The 13,739-nt window shown below is 39.8% G+C and overlaps 1 protein-coding gene across 7 annotated transcripts in view; it reads left to right on the plus strand.

Moving 5' to 3' along the window:
• LOC118417801 (solute carrier family 12 member 4-like) overlaps positions 1-13,739 on the plus strand; it is a 63,975-nt gene that overhangs the window by 44,618 nt on the left and 5,618 nt on the right. For 4 of the 7 annotated variants that reach the window (XM_035823525.1, XM_035823528.1, XM_035823531.1 and 1 more), the window contains 17 exons: positions 525-623; positions 1,089-1,146; positions 1,716-1,866; positions 2,359-2,501; positions 3,112-3,210; positions 4,160-4,279; positions 4,906-5,010; positions 5,306-5,394; positions 5,692-5,771; positions 6,002-6,090; positions 6,774-6,880; positions 7,502-7,618; positions 8,329-8,418; positions 9,009-9,100; positions 9,492-9,599; positions 10,414-10,497; positions 11,952-12,041. In XM_035823525.1, the coding sequence (XP_035679418.1) occupies positions 525-623; positions 1,089-1,146; positions 1,716-1,866; positions 2,359-2,501; positions 3,112-3,210; positions 4,160-4,279; positions 4,906-5,010; positions 5,306-5,394; positions 5,692-5,771; positions 6,002-6,090; positions 6,774-6,880; positions 7,502-7,618; positions 8,329-8,418; positions 9,009-9,100; positions 9,492-9,599; positions 10,414-10,497; positions 11,952-12,041 (1,721 nt within the window). The remainder of the gene's footprint in view (positions 1-524; positions 624-1,088; positions 1,147-1,715; positions 1,867-2,358; positions 2,502-3,111; positions 3,211-4,159; positions 4,280-4,905; positions 5,011-5,305; positions 5,395-5,691; positions 5,772-6,001; positions 6,091-6,773; positions 6,881-7,501; positions 7,619-8,328; positions 8,419-9,008; positions 9,101-9,491; positions 9,600-10,413; positions 10,498-11,951; positions 12,042-13,739) is intronic. The other 3 variants (XM_035823526.1, XM_035823527.1, XM_035823529.1) reach the window with 3 other exon arrangements.

Genomic DNA, 13,739 nt, shown 5'->3' on the forward strand with positions numbered 1-13,739 from the left:
CAAGCTCCATAATGGAAGCAATTGCAACAGAGATAAAAGTATTGGGCTGAGTATGGTATTTGTCAAAGGTGGGCAATTATGATGGTGGCTGACAGATGAAGGATTGTCAAAATTGCATGAAGGTACAGTAAATGCATTTAAGTTTGCGGGGATTTTATTTTGCGATAGCGGGAAAAATTACTGTTTGGAGCTGGTTTAAGTTCACCGCAGCACCATGCACTGTATTATCTTGCTATCATGGAAAAATGTTCGCAGTGGTTTTAAGTTTGTGGTGAATCGGTAGTGCGAAAACTGTAAACATGCAAATGTAAAACCACCGCAAAAATTTTTGCATTTACAGTTGTAGAAATGCTACATGTGATTGTATTATTGGCAACCTCATGTATACTGGGTTCAAAGTAATAACATGAGCACTAAGTACTGGTGAATTTTTTCCCATCAGTTTGGTGAATGCATGTCTACAATGTCCTAAAAACTAATTAATAGGTTATAAATTAAACAATTTTGTTTGTCCCTCCCCTCAGGAATCATGGCAGGTTCCAATCGGTCAGGTGACCTGAAGGATGCCCAGTACTCCATTCCCAGGGGAACCATCGGTGCCATAGCAACCACCTCCACCATCTGTATCCTGTGCCATGATGTTGTAGAGGTTATTAGTGGAACAAGCCTTATGGGCCATAAAGGGGTTGCAATGGGTGTTTCCGTTGCCACTTATAGTGTAATGTGCACTTTTTCACACCGAATAATATATGTGTAGTGCAGTCTTTTAAAGATATGGGATGAAGATATGTCTGCAAAGCACTCTTTAGGAAATTTTGCAGTCTATTCTGCAGTCTACAGCCAATTCTGTAGTCTACAGGTTTTGAGGAGTTCAAATGTCCAGAGCACCAGTAAAATTTATTTTAACCATTTCAGTCAGTTTGAAGCTTAGCTAGTTAGAAATTTGCTGTAGGGAAGACTTAGCCGTTGATATTTAGGCCCTGCAACTGTTGTATGTAACATACATGAGATTGTGTGAAATAGGAAAGTCACTTTGTCTGATGTGCATAGATGGATAGATATGTTACAACCTTAACTTGAGCCTACAGATTTGACCTCTGTTCTCATGTATGGAGGCACCGCAGATGGACGACTGCTGAGAGACAAGTAGGTGAAACTTACTAAACACTTTATTGGGAGTTGATTAGTCTAGTCAGATACGGCAATGAATTTTATAACATCCAGGTAATATGATATGTCAAAAAGCAGTTCTTAAGTGTTGTAATATCAGTATGATTGGTATTATTTGTATGGGCTGCATATGATCTATAATGATGCTATACAGGCTCCTTTTGTACTTGCTTAAATTTAAAAATAAATAGATATGATTTTGGAAATGATCAAACATATTAGATAACATTCATAGTTAGAATAAACCTGCTCTCCAACTATTTTTTAGCTAGGATATAAAAACCCGCTCTCCAACAAGATCTCTTTAGTGTCACAGACGAAAGATAATGGATGTCATCGGAAATGTCTGACCATTTCAAAAATCATATCAAGTTGCTTGAGTAACTGCTTTTTGGCATAATCTAGTGAGATGTTTTGATCATATTTCACCTCAGACTAGGATCCCAATAGTTATGGCAGGAAAACAGTGCTGTAGTGATTATCTCCTCTTTCGTCAACTAAAGAGATATTGTTTCTACACATCATGTCTTTTTCCTGTCCATCAGATATGGTGACAGCATGGGAAAAGGCATGTTAGCAGCCCAAGTCTGCTGGCCGAATGAGTGGGTGGTGCTGATTGGTTCCTTCCTGTCCACCGTGGGGGCGGGGCTGCAGAGCCTGACTGGTGCACCCCGCCTGCTGCAGGCCATCGCAAAGGTACAAACATCATGTGAAAAACTTGTGCATGATTTAAGAAATAGGATATGAATACTACCCAGTTGAATTTGGTATCATAGTAGACCTTGAATTGCCAGTTAAGTTGATAAGTTGAATACATTTGTAGTTTAGTATCTTGCTTCACACAGATGAAGATGCATAGTCCAAACTTTAAGTGAATGTAATCCTTTTTTGGGAGTGCAGAAAAACTTTGTTTTTAGCTCAGTTGTGGGGAGTGCAGAAAAACTTTGTTTTTAGCTCAGTTTGTGTTGTATGAATGATGTACAGGATCTGATTAATTTCAGAAATTATAAACCAGCAAGTCATGCTATAAAGACTAAAAAAAGGCTATGAAAATGAAATGTATGACAATTCATTCAGACATTGTTGCCATCTGACAATTATGTGACTGTATTGTTTTTCAAAGGCATTGAAATAAAACGGCCATATGTCACGACAAGGGTGTGCATTGATACGTGTTTCTTTTCCCAGGACAATGTGATCCCGTTACTGGGTATCTTCTCCCGCCAGTCCAAGCGTGGGGAGCCCACCTTTGCCTTCTTCCTCACACTGTTCATCTCAGAGGTGGGCATCCTCATCGCCAGTCTGGATGCTGTCGCCCCCATCATCACCATGTAAGTGCAGATCTGCAGTTCAAGGGCTATATGGTAATAGTTCCTTTAGTGTCTGGAACCTGTTTAGAACCAGACAGCAAACAAATGTTGACTCTTTCATTGTTGACAAAATAATGTCAAATCGCGTGGCAACCAAAATATTTATTATTACACCACGATATTGAGGGAAGTATGTATTATATAATATCGTTTTTATGTTACAAGACCTGTTACAGTTAACAGTCGCTAAAATAGATTCTGAAGTGATGGCAGAGCAGTATCTCTCTTTGTGAAGAAACTGATAATCTCATATGCCCAAAAGCAGTTACTTATAATAAGCAACTGGATATGATTTTGGAAATGGTCAGACGTTTTAGACAACCATCCGGTGTCTTTTGTCGGTGACACTGGAGAAGTCTTGTTGTAGAGAGTTTTTATATCCTAGCTGTGAATTGATAGGAAAAGAGATCTACAATGTAGTTGGAGAACAGGTTTATCCTGACTATGAATTAATAGTGATAGTCTCGTTTTTATACAAATCTGATGCTCATTATGTACACAATTGATAAGATGAAGTACATACCTGTCTGGTACATTTTTAATCTCCTGTTGACTTTATTGTTGACTGTAGGTTCTTCCTGATGTGCTACCTGTTTGTCAACGTAGCCTCTGCACTGCAGACACTGCTCAAGTCCCCCAACTGGCGACCCAGATTCAAGTTCTATCACTGGTGAGTGCATAATCTTCTGGAAAATTCTGAGGAAACGTACTTTGGTGAACCTCAGAGTTGTTTTTGCTCTGTTGCCAAAATACAAATATCTGATACAAAGTGGTTGCTTGATCAATTTCTGTCAAGACTTAGTCAAGTATCAGCTTTTTGTTGTGATTAGGGGTGGGTACTGGTACAGAAACTTCAGGTCCAGGTACGGTCCAGGTCCAGAGGATCAGATTCAGGTCCGGACCTGAACATGGACCAAATTATCTGTGAACTACACTCAAAACAATGGTCCATTTTGCTACAAAGTATTCTGTTATGTGGAGCATCCGACATCCGTTAGCGTTTTGAAATCCTATCTTCATCTAAACAACACTAACTGCCGCTGTTTTTGACTGTGAAACTTGGTAAAAATGACTCTCCTCTACTTCGTTCTTGTTATTTCCTTAGACATGTAAGCCCCAAAACACGTGAATGCCGGCCGGTATAATTTGTTCATTTTGTGAATCGGTCCATGATCACTGATTTTTTTCATGTCCGTTTTTTCCGGATTGGTCCAACAAGAAAAAACAGTTTTGTTGCAGTCATTTTTTTGGTTGAAACTTTCTTTAAGTGTGCAACACTTGACAAGATTTTATATTTATTTGATTTATTTGCAAATTCATGCCCGAAGGCTAATTGCAAGGGTACAGACAGTAAAAAGCAACAAGTGTCTATTCTATACAACTATCTATATACATGATTCTACATTGTTTACTGGGAGGTTTGGCTTCTTCTTTGGAGGCAGTGGCTGATGAAAAGTCCCACGTCTTTAATGATTAGTGGGTTCTGTGATTTTAACAGGAATACAGTTTTTTGGAGGTCTACCAACTGGTGAAAAGTTGGAGATATTGTATTGATATATGTACAATCTCTTTGAAATAGGTACAAATGTAAGAAACACTTCTGATGTTATCATTCTCAGGACCCTGTCCATCCTGGGTGCAGGTCTGTGTGTGGCGCTCATGTTCATCTCCAGCTGGTACTATGCCCTGGCTGCTATGGTCCTGGCTGGGGGGATCTACAAGTACATAGAGTACAGAGGGTAAGAGAGCAACTGTTGCTTATCATGTTAGCATTGGTGTGACTTACAATGTATATAGAACACAACACGGTGTAGTCCTTATCACCTGAGGTACCAGCCCGACCGTGGGTGGGCGATCCAACCCGTGGGAGGGCTGGGACCAAGGGTGATGCAGAATACATCGTGTTGTACTTTATTTATGTCATACGTATACCGACCTGAGACAACACAATGTCATGTTACGATGCAAAATGTGCCAGAAGTTCAGAAAATTTGGTGCCCTTGAACAAAAATGTTTACACAGCAAATTCCACGTCCGATGTCAGGTATTCAAATTTATAACTGTACCACACTCTGTGTGCACAGTACATTCGAATTATTCGATAGAAGCCTGTGTGATAAAACTTCAAAGCCTGTGTGATATGCCTTTTTATTACCTGGTCCAGAACAACTGTATCAAACGTTATCACTGTCCAGGTATGACATGAAATATTTGCTGCTGCATTCCTGAGTGATGTACGATGAACAACCCAGTTTTACGTCAATGTAGTTAAAGTTTCTAATTATGTTCAAGCTAGCGCAATGTCATGTGCACACTGACAACTTTAATAGTCTGAGAACAAATGAGTTGTCATTGATCCCCACAGGGCTGAGAAGGAATGGGGAGATGGTATCAGAGGTCTGGCCCTGTCCGCTGCCCGGTACAGTCTGCTCAGACTGGAGGATGCACCACCACACACCAAGAACTGGAGGTATTTCAGTGTGGCAGTGCACAAAAAGATCTACAGGATGCTAAATGCTGGTTCAATTGTTGTTGCTTATAAATTAGTCACACTGTCATACAATGTAGACTAAATAGATAATTTTTTCGAAGCTGAGCATTAAAGCTATCTTTCTGCAAGACCTTACAAAACTCTTATATGTTTCATATTGGGAAAAAAATTCAACAAAACAATATAACAGAGATGTGTTGAGCAAAAAATGTAAGGATCAAAATAAAGGTTACGATTATGTTCTCTTGTTTGATTGATATCTATGCTGTTCCAGACCACAGATCCTGGTCCTGTGCAAACTAGAGGATGACTTGGTGCCAAAACACAAGCAGCTGCTCACCTTTGCCAGCCAGCTTAAAGCAGGTAAGGGACTATTAATAGCAAAACTCATATGTACAAAGCTGATGATAATTGTAGGTTAGCCCTTAACAATGGCTAGTTGGGTAACCTTGGCTAACAGTATAGCCAAACAAATAAGTAAACTGACTAATACATAAAAACTAGAAATATCATTGCAGATTTGTAGTGATCAGGATGAAAGCAAAAAAAGTAAATTTTATTTGTGATTGAACCATACCTGTGTACTGTGTTTCCTTCCTTTTTGTTTCCTCCTTTTTTGCTCAAGTTGAAAGCTCACATAACATTATGATATCTTTACAGGCAAGGGTCTCACCATGGTATCAGCAGTAGTGGAGGGAGAATATGTGGACAACTATGGCACATGGCAAGCAGCAAAGCAGGTATGGAAACTTACAGATCTAGAACCTTGAACTCTTGTTTTATCAGTTTTGATGATTAGAATGACCAATGTAGTAGAAAATGTGCAGAAATTCATCTTCTCTGTATGAAAAATTGTGTTTCTGAGATTGCCATTTTAAAAAGTTGTGTATCATGAGATGCATCATGCATGATAAGCACAAAATTCAAAGATTTCCAGTAAATTTTCCCACTTCTGACATATTTTTTCCAGTCTCTGAAGAGAGTAATGGAGGAGGAGAAGGTGAAAGGTTTCTGTGAAGTCATGGTGACTCCCAATGTTATACAAGGCCTGTGTCACATGTAAGTACCAACAGCACTAGTATTGATGTTGAGAGGCCTTCAGTATGGAATTGTACTGATTCGAGCCCATAACACTGAGAAAGCCACACGGCGAAACATGTTTGTTGTGTGTCGGTTCGAATAAAGTTCCTAAACGGGGAACATGCGGCTCCAGCGTCTTTTCTGAAGATGTGGCGTAAGTGTGAACGGTTGGCTGAGGTCTCCTTCTCCACATATATCATGGTGACTCCCAATGTTATACAAGGCTTGTGTCACATGTAAGTACCAACAGCACTAGTATTGATGTTGAGAGGCCTTCAGTATGGAATTGTACATGACACAAAAGCTAATATCCGTACTATCAGAAGCCGTTTAACTGCACACCCTATTTGCCAGCATGTTTCGTGCAATTATCCGGGTGGTGCAACAATGCAAAGTTAGCCAGCTGGACCACACTGGTTTTGGATGTCGGGATTCAGTGCAATTAACAGAAGTGTGCGGTAATCCATTGTGCTATTGACTGGCTTCTACTTTATTTTGTCCTATCATTCTACCACTGTTATGATATGTTATGTTATAAAGTTGGACACCCAATAATGTAATTCTACCTGCACATGAAACGTTGTAGTGGAAAATGAATGTGGAAATGTACAATAGTGACATCTTTAGTACATTTTGATTTTCACCATTCTGTGCCATTATAGGATCCAGACTGCAGGTTTGGGTGGTCTGAACCACAACACAGTTGTGCTGGGCTGGCCACATGGATGGAGACAGGCCACAAATCCCATGGCTTGGAGGGTCTTCATTGGTGAGTACATTAGTCAGGAAATCCTAACTGCACACTAGCAAGAATCTCATTTATCTTTTGACAAATCTCTACCTACTGGCAATTTTTTTGCTTGCATGCTTTGATGCATTAATCTGATATTTCTGTGATGCATATTGTTGATGACTATTCTAGTTAGCCCATTATTTGTATCAATTTTGCCTTGTTTCAAACCAACCTGTTGCGAGATTAAGATCATCAAAGCAGGGTTATAGCCAGCCTGAAATCATTTTCTGTCCCATCGATTTTGAATCCTATTGAGTGCCCAAAGGGTGAGACATCGCACCCAAGAAAATTGCTACCCCCGAAAATTTTTAAACCTAGACCCTCTGAAACGCTATTTCCTGCATTTTGAGATGTACATTTTGCTGGTAGACTTGCTGTTCAAAAGCATTTGTTTTGGTGACAAATTACACAATGGAGACAGTTTTAATATCTTTACATAGCGATTTTTGTCCGTCATAGAGAACGGAATGGGCAAAAATTTGTTCTGTCCCCGCTGCAAAATTCCGTTAAAGGATGGAATGACGGATGTTGGCTACAACCCTGCATTGAAGTCTGTACAAACAGCAGTCTTACCACAGTGAACCACTTTCTTTACAGAAACTGTGAGGAACGTGTCTGCAGGACACCAGGCCCTGCTCGTGCCCAAGGGAATCCAGCTGTTCCCTGACAACAATGAGAAGTACACAGGCACCATCGACGTCTGGTGGATTGTCCGTATCCTTATGTGCATACATTTTGTCTCCATATTTACAGTATACAATTATTGTTTTATTCATCAAGGAAATTGGTGAATTTGGTAGATTTGCTTTGAGTCTCATAGATTTATTCTAATCAATTTATGAATGCCGATTGGGGTTTAGATTTCACTTATTTTTACCCCTGAAGTAAGAATTCAGTGACTAGCCCCTCCAAACACTAATTCTGACATGCACACTTGTATACATGTATGTTGAAAAATGTTTACTTTTGTAAAGCTTGAGCAATCCAGTTTCGATATCAAGCGATACACGTGCTTACATACAACATTGTTTTCAGTACAAATCCCATGTTGTGTAATGTTTTGCCAGCAGATCTAGCACTTTGCAGTATAGCCACCAGCTAGTTGGGTAGCCTTGGTTGTATGTACTGTAAATGGAGAAATTTTTGCGGCGATTTTATGTTCGCGGTTTTCACATTGCAAATCTACCACAAACTTAAAACCATCCACCGCAAACATTTTCCACAACAGTAAGAAACTACAGTGCATGGTGCTACCGCGAACTTAAAACCACTGGGAACAATCCTTTTTCCCTGCTACTGCGAAATTAAATACTCGTGAACTTAAATGCATTTACAGTACTTCACAAGCAAACTAGCAGATAAATACCACATTAGACATGAAGAGCTGTATCTCCCATTGTGAGATCCTTGACCCATCTGTGTAGATGATGGAGGCATGCTGATGTTACTCCCCTTCCTTCTCAAGCAACACAAAGTCTGGAAGGCCTGCAGGATGAGGATCTTCACTGTAGCTCGTGAGACATCCTCCTCATGTTCACATCTTAAGACATTGTTTTGGTTTCTTCTTCTCAAATAACATTGCATAATTTCTGAAGAGATGAATTCTATTGTGGACAATACAAAAGAAAGATGTACGGTTCAAACACATTTTTTTCTTGGACTGGTCCAGAAAAAACAGACCTAAAAAAGTTAGTAAGACCAGATTTTGTACAGATTAGAAATTGAACAGATTAAACCGGCAGGCGTGCATGCATTTGGGGCTTACCGCTCCACATGTAACTAAAAGAAAAGTAGAGGAGAGTTGACGTTCATTTTTAGCAAGTTTCAAACTTGGTCTAAATTAACAGTCATTTAGTGTTAACATCAAGATAGGGTTTTACAACTTCAATGGAAGTCACCATACAGATCCTTTGTAGCAACCATTGTTTTGATTATTGCCAATTCACAAGTTTTCACAGACAATTATGCCCAAGTTCAGGTCGGGACCTGGACCCGATCCTCTGGACTGTACCTGTTCCTGAATTTTCTGTACAGTGCCCACCCCTAGTGAAGACCCCTGATGAGATTAGATGTGTAAAATGGGATGTTCTTTTTCTGCTTGTAGAGCTGGAGGATAACAGCATCCAGATGAAGAAGGACCTGGAACACTTCCTGTACCACCTGCGTATCGAGGCAGACGTTCAGGTCGTGGAAATGGTAAGGGCGATTGCAACAGCTACTCCTTTCAGTGTGCGTAGTCCAGTGGTCTCTGGGACTAGAAGCTGTGAGTTCGATTCCGGCTGTGTCGCTTACCCGACATGCACACTACCGGAAAGGGTTGCATTTCTTAGGACTGGACGTTTAAGCCATGGTCCACTGTTCATTGTGCTGGTCAAAAAGAGCTAGGAGCTGTACATAGCATCTGTCCTTTCTGTCACGACCAGTGGAAGACTAGCTCTTCGATGAGCTAAAACTGGAGCGAGGTCACTTTCCTTTCACAGAAACAAAAATCTTGCAAATTTGGAAAATTTTGCTTGTCTGTGTCATCAGAGCCTTCTGTATTTTGTCAGGGTATAAACTATAGCATTTTCTTTTGTTTTGTGTACAGATGACCAGTGACATCTCAGCCTACACATATGAACGTACCCTGATGATGGAACAGCGTAATCAGATGCTGAAACAGATGCACCTCAGTAAGAGAGAGAGCAGGAAAGAGGTTAGTGAGAACCAAGTATCATACATCTTGTTGTACTCTTCCAAGGAAGAGTTAGAATAGAAACATTCCTGGACTTGCCTGTTCACAATGTTTCTAATTCTACTCCTACCAGTTAAAAGAAATCATAAATTGCCAAAGGGTAATTATCCCTACACATGTCAAGACCTCTAGCCTGTATATTGTGTTTGACTTCTGCAAAAAATGGACTAATTTATCTACACGAAAGAGTACTTTGACATTCTGTTTATGCATTTTCAATGTTGAATATTTATCTTGTGCAGTTTACTTTGAGACGATATATGTTATGTAACAGTGTACTAATTCTTCTCTCTTGTAGCCTTTGAAAACTTTACCACTGCAAGCTACCTTTCCTTCTGCTTTCACCAACTTTTTCTGAAGCATTCACAGCACTACTGAACTCCTACCTTCTCTCTTCACTCTTTCAGTGAGAACTTGCTCGATTTCACCTCACTTTCTCCTGACAAGTCTTGAACTTGTGTCTGTACATGTATGTGGCACATTATTCTCTGTGTTCCCTTTGTCTTGTCTACGTTTGACATTTTTTGCATCAGTTTTGGTCTGTTTTTGCATGTGAACATTGTCATAGTTATGTTGTCATTTGAATGTATTGTACAAATAAGTCTCAAGTTGCATGATGTTATACCTTTTTTTGTCTGTCCAATGTAATCATGATTATCTGCAAATGAAAACTGCATGAATTTTCATTAGATAAATATAATTATGAGTTCAATGATTATGTTTCTTGTTTAAATGATTTCTGTGATTGAAAGCGAGTGATTTCCCCATGTTGCAGATCCAATCCCTGACAGACATGCACAGGTCTAAGGTCCCTAGCACCATCAGTGAGAGCACCATCTCAGAGGTGGACGAGGAGGAGGTATTGGCCTTGAACTAGCTCCCTCTCTCTCTCCTACTCTGTCTGTTGTTAATCATACTAATACTTTTCTATTTGTGCAGCAGAACAGTGGCTTTGATGTAGTGTATTGCTAGAAAGCTGGTTAGTGCTCTCAAGTCAGTATTTAAACCAGGCTTTTAACCTGGGCATGCGTCATGGCATCATTTGGACGTGCTTTTCTTAAAATGTCAAGTAATTGGACGCACTAGATGCCCTTACACTGGGGAGCAGATCCTCTGATAAGCATGAAATTCAGATTGACCCCAGGGATGCTACCAGGTCATTTGTGGTCACAGTCTTCTTCTATGACCTCTCTGACAGTAATTTTGCCCATCAGGTAACCTTACAATGCACCATTTTAACTGAAAATTCTCAAAAATTCTGCATCATGAAAGGTGGATGCCCCCGGACCCCCTACAACAAAGAAATTTGGACCCCCTATGATAAATTCTTAGCTAATAGCCTGATTCAAACTGACTGCCACACTTTACATGTGTTACATATACTTCAAATACAGTGTATGTACATTTGGATTGCTATTTCATTGTTGAGTGAAAGTCTTGTTACCATAGCTTAGTTTGATGAAAAAAGTCCAGTATCACGTACCCGCAATACCCTTTAGCATTGAGGCACTGACCAGTAGTTTTTTTGTGTGTGCATGTTATGTTTCTGTTGTAAGATATTTGCACTTTTGGAACATCTTTTATGACATGTAGGTGAAAATGTGCCCTAGGACAAAGGTCTCTGGCACAAAGCCCAACTGCATGTACATGTACATTGGTGTTCTGCAAGTGTAAGTATCTAGTGGTGTAACATGCCCTATTAACAGTGGCCTATACTTGCTTGTACGTCTGTATAAGCTGTCTAATGTAGGGACGTTTGTGCCAATTGTAGTGTTGGTTGTATGTAGTGGTGTTCTATGTGACAGCTAATATTTGATAAACTAACTGACTCTTTCCCTTTGCTTCCTCTTCAACTAACAGTATCACTATAATATCTAATACATGTACTTGTAATACTGTTTGTTTTTTGCATGCATTTACATCACCATTCTAAAATCTTTTACTGACTTTGTTTTCTTTGAGTTTTTGGTTTGGTTTGTATGTGTTGTTTTATGTGTACTGGTATGAGTGTTTGCACATTGTTGCATTTCCTTGTACTGTTCACTGAGAAATGTTAAGAATGGATGAAAAGTTCTTCACTGAGTCTATACATGATGAAACAATAATGATAAAATAAAGACATACCCTGATAATGTCACATTTTGCAAGCTGAAAGCACTCTTGTCCTTGAACACAATGATACACATTCAGAAGTCACACAGTGTTTCCTATGAAGAGATTTTTGATAACTTAATTAATGCTTTGATTAAGTATTTTTTAACAATAGTTTTTATTGATTATTTCCCATCCCCACATCCCTACAACACATTGCAGCCTTTTGCCAGTGGGAAGACAGCCAAGACCAAAGGCGACTATGGTTCCCTCGATGAAAAGGTATCAAAAATGGACCCCTGGAGCCCGGAGGTAGCCACGTTTAAGCACATCACACGTGTGGTGGTGGCTGGAACACTAATATAGAGGTGTCAGAATGGCAGCAAACCAACATCAATCAACACTGTCATACACAAATGATTCGTTGAGCTTGTGTTATTTCACTAGCTGCTGAAAAGACAAAAGATACATTTACAAACTTAAAAAGACATTTACTCTTAAACTTGAATTTTTCAATACCGCTTGGCTGTTGATGGAAAAAAGCATTTCTCCCATTTTTATTAGCTCCATTTTTGATCATTTTGTTACTTCACAAGCTGCTAGAATTAAGTAAAAAGACAAGAGATAGAGACAATAGATTGTACAAACTTAAGAAGATATTACACTCTCAAAACTTAACTTCAACACAGCTTGGCTGTTGATGGAAAATATTTTGTCCAATTTTTATTAGTTACGGTTTTGTCCATGTCTGTCACCTGTTTAGCAAAGGTGTGAAGTTTGGGAGTAGAAGAAACTCTTAGGTACTGATCATGCCTTGGTGTGGACTGGTAGTTCTATTACAGGTGAAGTACCGGTAGTCAAAGGTGGAAGAGATTGAAGAGATCAAAAAGGGTTGCTTGCTGTAGGTGTTTGCATGGAAAAGAACACAGTTTTAGTTCAGTGTTCAGTAGTTAGAATATGCATTCTCCAAGGCAGAGACATCCAACGGCACTAGCAAAACTGCCTCTTATTTGTACTCCGCTATCTCAACCGTCACGATCAGTTCCTGACCGCCCTGCTTATAAATATTAATGAGCTTACCCGCTGCCTTTGCGAGATCCCTTTTGAAAACTGAGAGGCCTATTCTCTGATTGGCTGACAGCTGGTTTGTGGCGACGCCCACAGGAACTGATCATGACGGTTGAGATAGCAGAGTACAGACAATAGGAGGTTTGCTAGCTCTGTTGGCTGTCTCTGTGTTGGAGAATCAGAATATGTAGCACTAGACTAGTATTGTAAATCCCTGCATGTTTCATGCATGAGGCTGCTGTGCTTGTGCTGCTGTGCTTTTGCTGTTCCTGTGATACTTTGTGATTACAACTTGTGCGTAACTTCACTGTACTGTAACAGATAACAGTCTTTGTGCTGATGATAATCCTTATCATGTGGTGTGTTGCTGCTTATACCCTCATTAGGTATACATGTATACTTTACACCACCATACTTACATTGTACCTTTACAGCTTCTAACCACAAAAATCTCATGGCTCTTTCTTCCCAGGTAGGGCTGGGTACCGGTACAGAAAATTCAGGTCCAGGTCTGGTTCAGGTCCAAAGGATCAGGTCCAGGTCCGGACCTGGACCTGATTCAGTATGACTCATACCAATTGTCCATTTCACTACAAGGAAATCTGTTTGGCGGAGTATTAGACTTACACTGGCGTTTTAAAATCCTGTAAACCTTGGTAGAAATTACTATAAACTCTACTCTACTTCACTCTTGTCATTTTCTTCCAACTGCAAGCGCCAAAACGTGTGAATGCCTGATAAAATAATATGTTAATATTCTAATTGGTCCAACATCCGGTCCACCTAATTTTTTCAGGTCCGGTTTTTCTGGACCGGTCCAATAAGAAAAAACGGTTTTGTACCGGTACGCTGTACCGATACCCAGCCCTATTCCCAGGTGTTCACCATGGCTCTTAAACACTTATGTCATGATGTGGCAATCAGAACTGTATCTTCTGCACT

Source organism: Branchiostoma floridae, chromosome 6 (genome assembly GCF_000003815.2).
Source record: "Branchiostoma floridae strain S238N-H82 chromosome 6, Bfl_VNyyK, whole genome shotgun sequence".
In the NCBI taxonomy this organism is placed as follows: Eukaryota; Metazoa; Chordata; class Leptocardii; order Amphioxiformes; family Branchiostomatidae; genus Branchiostoma; species Branchiostoma floridae.